The 7,944-nt window shown below is 42.6% G+C and overlaps 1 protein-coding gene across 1 annotated transcript; it reads left to right on the top strand.

Annotated features, from left to right (window-relative positions):
• Positions 1-1,769: 1,769 nt before the first annotated feature.
• Positions 1,770-5,854, top strand: LOC128991179 (mitochondrial potassium channel ATP-binding subunit-like). Its single transcript, XM_054413959.1, has 6 exons — positions 1,770-1,928; positions 3,030-3,202; positions 3,936-4,114; positions 4,575-4,753; positions 5,184-5,362; positions 5,793-5,854. The coding sequence occupies exons 2-4, from the start codon at positions 3,185-3,187 to the stop codon at positions 4,693-4,695; spliced, it is 318 nt and encodes a 105-aa protein (XP_054269934.1). The 5' UTR covers positions 1,770-1,928; positions 3,030-3,184; the 3' UTR covers positions 4,696-4,753; positions 5,184-5,362; positions 5,793-5,854.
• The last annotated feature ends 2,090 nt before the right edge of the window (positions 5,855-7,944 follow it).

The raw sequence follows: 7,944 nt of genomic DNA, 5'->3' as shown, positions 1-7,944 counted from the left end.
CGGTATATCTAACTTAGTAGAGCCACGTGTGGCGTGGTAGTGGACATCGCCTCTGGTTGTAAGCGCGTTCAAGTTCTTCTTGACATGTACCAATGAGGATAAGATATACATCGAGTAGACTGTGGGCACGCCTAATCTCCTAAAGATGGGTTTGCTGTGCTCACGCCGGTCACTAGAAGTGATGACTCGGATGGCCGCCTTCTGCAACCTCAGCACTGCCTTACAGCTTGGGGAGTGGCCCCAGAGCAGTATGCCGTAACTCAAATGGCTGTGGAAAAGGCCGTAGTAGATGGTCAAGAGATAGGATTCAGTCAGGCTGTTCTTCAATTTGCGAAGTAGAGATACTACCCTTGAGAGGTTTTTTGACATCTCTTCCGTATGACTCTGCCAGTTAAGCCGTGTATCAATAAAAAATCCAAGAAGTTTTACTTGAGGTACGATGTTTGCAGGCGGAGTTCTGCCCAAGGTGCAGATGAGTGTTTGGGTCTTGTTGACATTTAGCTGAAGTCTATTGGTCTTGAACCATTTCTCGGCGGAGGTCAGCTCCAAGGCCATCTTTCTCTCAATTTCCGTCACCGAGCATCCACCTAATACAAGGGTGGTATAGTCCGCATACATGAGAGCCTCGTCACCACACTTAAAGTCGTTCACCATTAGCAGGAATAGGAGAGGTCCAAGTAGCGAGCCCTGCGGGACACCGTGTTCCACCCTGCGTTCTCCCGAAAGAGCCCCATCAATTGCAACCACCTGTCTTCGATTCCTAAGGTAAGAAGAAAATGTAGCAAGCACAGTACCTTCCACTCCATAGGCTTCAAGTTTGGCAGAAGAACTTCGTGAGACACCACATCAAACGCTTTGCTCAGGTCTAGTAGGACTAGTTGGCCTGTTCACGATCCCCTTTTTTATACACAGGGACAACCCTGGCAACCTTCAGCCTATCCGGAAAACAACCCTGATCAAGACAAGAATTTATCACATGAGTCAGCGGACCTACGAAATCCTTAATCGTATTTTTGACTATGTTTACACTGATACCAAATACATCTTTGCTTGCTTTAGGGTGAAATTTAGCAACAAGTGATAATACTTCTGCCGGAGTAACGTTTTTCCACCTTGTCAAGCGGGTTTTAATTGTCACATTGGGCTTTGGATCTAATACAAAATGGCCATCTGCAGGAGTTAGCTCACTCGCAATATTACCAACCACACTTACAAAGTAGTCGTCTATTTCATCCGGGCTACTCACACAAGCAAGATCCACAGGTTTCCTACAAAGTTTGTTAGCGATACTCCAGGCTGCTTTTGCACTGGTTGGGCGACTCCCTTATGAACTTTTCATTTGCTGCCTTCTTTGCATTCTTCACCATGCGCCTGTAACACCTCTTAACACGTAAATACTCATTATAGTTTACCTGCCTTTGATCGGGCATAGTCGAATGCTTTACTCTATCATGTAAGATAATTACAAACTCCCTGAGCTTATGAAGTTGAGGTGAATAACAGTTCCTAAGTGCAGGAGGGCCGGACCGAGCCTTTACTTTAGAGTTATTGTTCACATTGGGATGACCTGAGTTTTTCCGACGGGTTTTAAAAGGAAAGCAGTTTTCAAATTCACTGTAAAATCTATCAAAGAAATTATCAAAAAGTTCATCTGCATTATGTATGGTCATTATCGGATCCCAGGAAATATTTCTTAATCTATTCAAAAAGAGCAGCTGAGAATCATCGTTAATTACTCTGTATGCAAATGTGTATTTGTCATGCCAAATAGGTTGAGGTGAGGTACTTACAGGAGTAGAAGTAATTTGCAACGTTACAGCACAGTGATCTGCCACCACCTCCACAGAAGTCACACAGTCCTCAGGGTCAAAGTTTATCGCAGCACTATCGAGACAAGCAATCCCCCTCGTGGGTTGGAAATTAGTCAGGTAGAAGCCATACGACCTTAGCAGATTAATCAGTTCAAATTCTTCAGATGATCCGGTGTTTAGGTGTACATTTAAGTCACCTCCAATGAAAATACGCTTGTGCACTTTGGTGACAAAATCCAGACACAGGTCGAGCTGTTTTAAGAAAGCATCGATGCTTCCCCCTGGGGAGCGGTAAACCACAAGAATAAAGAATGACTCGTCAACTAGTTCAATTCCAGTCACTTCGAATATTTGCTCTATACAGAATTGTTCCAATTTCAGTTTTGTACACTTAAAATTACTATTTACAAATATGGCTACTCCACCATTCTTCTTAACAGTTCTACAATAGGCTGATACCAAGACCTTATCACCCAAAGTTATATTTGTTTAAGATTCCGGGTGTGTCAACCAGTGTTCACTGACACAGATAATGTCTGGTATTTTTAATTCATCAAATAACAACAACAGATCCCAACTAGTATGATATTGTCGGTTCATGTCGATTTCTTAAAGATATTTTTTAAGTACCTATACTGATTTGCATTCTGTCCATCTTTTATGCTACATTTCCGTTATTTAACTTAAGGTCACTTCAAATTGACAACTACAATAATTTTTCATTGTTCAGTATCAACAGTCTTTGGTGAGTCGGTGGATCAGTTGGTAGCGTCCGGACTTCGGGCCTAAGGCAGCGATGTCGTGGGTCCGGATCCTGGTTACTGCCACTAAAATTTATCAGTACAGTTCACCTTCGTACTGTACCGGTTCACCCCTTGCTTTGCTAGATACGTTTCACAGCCAGATCTGTAGTCTTTGTGGATAAAAGAGGCCGCCAAGGGGCCATTCCATATCAAATCAACAAATAAAAATCAGTTTTCAACCTGACCATCTTGGATTACTTTGAAATTTGGTATGCTTATAGTTCTAACAAATACAAACAGAAAACTGGTTTTTGTTTATTTTTATCTTTTCCCGTTTATTTATAATTAATTTTTTTAAACATCCAAAATCGGCATTTTTTTTACTTGCGGGGAGAGTTAAATTATAAAAAAAAAACTTGTCTGGATGTCAATGTATGTAGTAGAGATCATCTAACTCATTTATATGTTTTACCAGGTTGGATTGCTGAGCAGCATGGGTGAAAGATTTCTACAACAGTACATCTACAGTAGATGTAACTAGTAACTAGGAGGATGGTGGTTGAACTAATTGCTACAACATTTTTCCATTCAGAAAAAAATATTGGGACCGAGCAAGGCTAAACCAAACAAATGCAAATGCAAATGTTGGTAAGTTTAATGAAATTACATCCGTACCTACATGGCTTTGCCAATTATTGGTCTCAGCCTAAATGAAAGAGTGAGTTGAAATGCATAAACTTGTTTGAATTTCGATGTAATATAGATGCAATCTTGTTTTTTACAATTGTTTGAAGGGAACGGAAAAATCAATTGTTTGATCTGGGTAACTATTACGGTATTAACCAATTAAACTAAAAATTTGAATAAAAAAAATTCAATTGCATTTTAATTATTTACAGCTTGCAGGCTAATTAAAAGTGTAATTCAAAATTGTTTTTTATTAAAAAAAAGTTTTATTTAGGCCTAATTAATTAGTTAATAATAGCTACCCATATCACTAGTGGTGATCTATTAAACTCATTGCTACATTGTTGTCTAATGTTAAACATGTAGCAAAATGAAATGAAACAGAGGATAGCTATCGCCCTCATACTAGACGAGGCTACCAGGTCAGTTGCAAGGGAAAGACTTGATCATAAAAAATGTTAAAATGTAACATGTAAATATGTAAAATGTAAAAATGTAGACGACGACGACGACGACGACGACGACGACGACGACGACGACGACGACGGTTTTTATGTCAGCTTAGTGGTTGAGTGATTATAGTACTGCTGTACTCGCCTTGTAATTAGAAGGTAGCTGGTTTGATTCTATGTTACTTTGTTTGTATTACCTGTCACTAGTTTGGTATTACTAATTTAATTAATCTTTGTCACAGGTGTACGAGGCTGCTGGGCTGGCCAATGCTGACAGTTTTATCCGACAGTTCCCTGATGGCTACAGTACCATTCTGGGGGAGAGAGGAGTTACCGTGTCTGGGGGCCAGACACAGAGGATAGCTATCGCCCGCGCTCTACTGAAAATCCCATCCATCCTCATACTAGACGAGGCTACCAGGTCAGTTGCAAGGGAATGACTTGATCGTAAAACATGTTAAAATGTAACATGTAAAAATGTAACATGTTGAAATATAAGAAGTTAAAATGTAACATGTTAAAATGTAACGTGTTAAAATGTAACATGTTAAAATGTAACGTGTTAAAATGTAACATTTTAAAATGTAACATGCTTAAATGTAACGTGTTAAAATGTAACATATTAAAATGTAACATGTAAAAATGTAACATGTAAAATTGTAACCTTTTAAAATGTAACATGCTTAAAGGTAACTTGTTAAAATGTAACATATTAAAAACGTTATGAGTACTGGTATGAGTAAAAGTTTTTATGTCAGCTTGGTGGTTGAGTGATTATAGTACTGCTGTAATCAGAAGGTAGCTGGTTTGATTCTATGTTACTTTGTTTGTATTACCTGTCACTAGTTTGGTATTACTAATTTAATTAATCTTTGTCACAGGTGTACGAGGCTGCTGGGCTGGCCAATGCTGACAGTTTTATCCGACAGTTCCCTGATGGCTACAGTACCATTCTGGGGGAGAGAGGAGTTACCGGGTCTGGGGGCCAGACACAGAGGATAGCTATCGCCCGCGCTCTACTGAAAATCCCATCCATCCTCATACTAGACGAGGCTACCAGGTCAGTTGCAAGGGAATGACTTGATCGTAAAACATGTTAAAATGTAACATGTAAAAATGTAACATGTGGAAATATAAGAAGTTAAAATGTAACATGTTAAAATGTAACGTGTTAAAATGTAACATTTTAAAATGTAACATGCTTAAATGTAACGTGTTAAAATGTAACATATTAAAATGTAACATGTAAAAATGTAACATGTAAAATTGTAACCTTTTAAAATGTAACATGCTTAAAGGTAACTTGTTAAAATGTAACATATTAAAAACGTTATGAGTACTGGTATGAGTAAAAGTTTTTATGTCAGCTTGGTGGTTGAGTGATTATAGTACTGCTGTAATCAGAAGGTAGCTGGTTTGATTCTATGTTACTTTGTTTGTATTACCTGTCACTAGTTTGGTATTACTAATTTAATTAATCTTTGTCACAGGTGTACGAGGCTGCTGGGCTGGCCAATGCTGACAGTTTTATCCGACAGTTCCCTGATGGCTACAGTACCATTCTGGGGGAGAGAGGAGTTACCGTGTCTGGGGGCCAGACACAGAGGATAGCTATCGCCCGCGCTCTACTGAAAATCCCATCCATCCTCATACTAGACGAGGCTACCAGGTCAGTTGCAAGGGAATGACTTGATCGTAAAACATGTTAAAATGTAACATGTAAAAATGTAACATGTTGAAATATAAGAAGTTAAAATGTAACATGTTAAAATGTAACGTGTTAAAATGTAACATTTTAAAATGTAACATGCTTAAATGTAACGTGTTAAAATGTAACATATTAAAATGTAACATGTAAAAATGTAACATGTAAAATTGTAACCTTTTAAAATGTAACATGCTTAAAGGTAACTTGTTAAAATGTAACATATTAAAAACGTTATGAGTACTGGTATGAGTAAAAGTTTTTATGTCAGCTTGGTGGTTGAGTGATTATAGTACTGCTGTAATCAGAAGGTAGCTGGTTTGATTCTATGTTACTTTGTTTGTATTACCTGTCACTAGTTTGGTATTACTAATTTAATTAATCTTTGTCACAGGTGTACGAGGCTGCTGGGCTGGCCAATGCTGACAGTTTTATCCGACAGTTCCCTGATGGCTACTGTACCATTCTGGGGGAGAGAGGAGTTACCATGTCTGGGGGCCAGAAACAGAGGATAGCTATCGCCCGCGCTCTACTGAAAATCCCATCCATCCTCATACTAGACGAGGCTACCAGGTCAGTTGCAAGGGAAAGACTTGATCATAAAAAATGTTAAAATGTAACATGTAAATATGTAAAATGTAAAAATGTAGACGACGACGACGACGACGACGACGACGACGACGACGACGACGACGACGACGACGACGACGACGACGACGACGACGACGACGACGACGACGACGACGACGACGACGACGACGACGACGACGACGACGACGACGACGACGACGACGACGACGACGACGACGACGACGACGACGACGACGACGACGACGACGACGACGACGACGACGACGACGACGACGACGACGACGACGACGACGACGACGACGACGACGACGACGACGACGACGACGACGACGACGACGACGACGACGACGACGACGACGACGACGACGACGACGACGACGACGACGACGACGACGACGACGACGACGACGACGACGACGACGACGACGACGACGACGACGACGACGACGACGACGACGACGACGACGACGACGACGACGACGACGACGACGACGACGACGACGACGACGACGACGACGACGACGACGACGACGACGACGACGACGACGACGACGACGACGACGACGACGACGACGACGACGACGACGACGACGACGACGACGACGACGACGACGACGACGACGACGACGACGACGACGACGACGACGACGACGACGACGACGACGACGACGACGACGACGACGACGACGACGACGACGACGACGACGACGACGACGACGACGACGACGACGACGACGACGACGACGACGACGACGACGACGACGACGACGACGACGACGACGACGACGACGACGACGACGACGACGACGACGACGACGACGACGACGACGACGACGACGACGACGACGACGACGACGACGACGACGACGACGACGACGACGACGACGACGACGACGACGACGACGACGACGACGACGACGACGACGACGACGACGACGACGACGACGACGACGACGACGACGACGACGACGACGACGACGACGACGACGACGACGACGACGACGACGACGACGACGACGACGACGACGACGACGACGACGACGACGACGACGACGACGACGACGACGACGACGACGACGACGACGACGACGACGACGACGACGACGACGACGACGACGACGACGACGACGACGACGACGACGACGACGACGACGACGACGACGACGACGACGACGACGACGACGACGACGACGACGACGACGACGACGACGACGACGACGACGACGACGACGACGACGACGACGACGACGACGACGACGACGACGACGACGACGGTTTTTATGTCAGCTTGGTGGTTGAGTGATTATAGTACTGCTGTACTTGCCTTGTAATTAGAAGGTAGCTGGTTTGATTCTATGTTACTTTGTTTGTATTACCTGTCACTAGTTTGGTATTACTAATTTAATTAATCTTTGTCACAGGTGTACGAGGCTGCTGGGCTGGCCAATGCTGACAGTTTTATCCGACAGTTCCCTGATGGCTACAGTACCATTCTGGGGGAGAGAGGAGTTACCGTGTCTGGGGGCCAGACACAGAGGATAGCTATCGCCCGCGCTTTACTGAAAATCCCATCCATCCTCATACTAGACGAGGCTACCAGGTCAGTTGCAAGGGAATGACTTGATCGTAAAACATGTTAAAATGTAACATGTAAAAATGTAACATGTTGAAATATAAGAAGTTAAAATGTAACATGTTAAAATGTAACGTGTTAAAATGTAACATGTTAAAATGTAACGTGTTAAAATGTAACATTTTAAAATGTAACATGCTTAAATGTAACGTGTTAAAATGTAACATATTAAAATGTAACATGTAAAAATGTAACATGTAAAATTGTAACCTTTTAAAATGTAACATGCTTAAAGGTAACTTGTTAAAATGTAACATATTAAAAACGTTATGAGTACTGGTATGAGTAAAAGTTTTTATGTCAGCTTGGTGGTTGAGTGATT

Source organism: Macrosteles quadrilineatus, unplaced genomic scaffold (genome assembly GCF_028750875.1).
Source record: "Macrosteles quadrilineatus isolate MER2022 unplaced genomic scaffold, UCM_ALF_1.0 Scaffold_3__2_contigs__length_128488019, whole genome shotgun sequence".
In the NCBI taxonomy this organism is placed as follows: domain Eukaryota; kingdom Metazoa; phylum Arthropoda; class Insecta; order Hemiptera; family Cicadellidae; genus Macrosteles; species Macrosteles quadrilineatus.
The sequence above is the reverse complement of the archived record's forward strand: the minus strand, read 5'-3'. Positions and strand labels throughout refer to the sequence as shown.

Coding starts and splice junctions, on each gene's coding strand:
- LOC128991179 (XM_054413959.1), top strand. Junction 4,115..4,574: donor ATACTAGACGAGGCTACCAG/GTCAGTTGCAAG, acceptor TCTTTGTCACAG/GTGTACGAGGCTGCTGGGCT.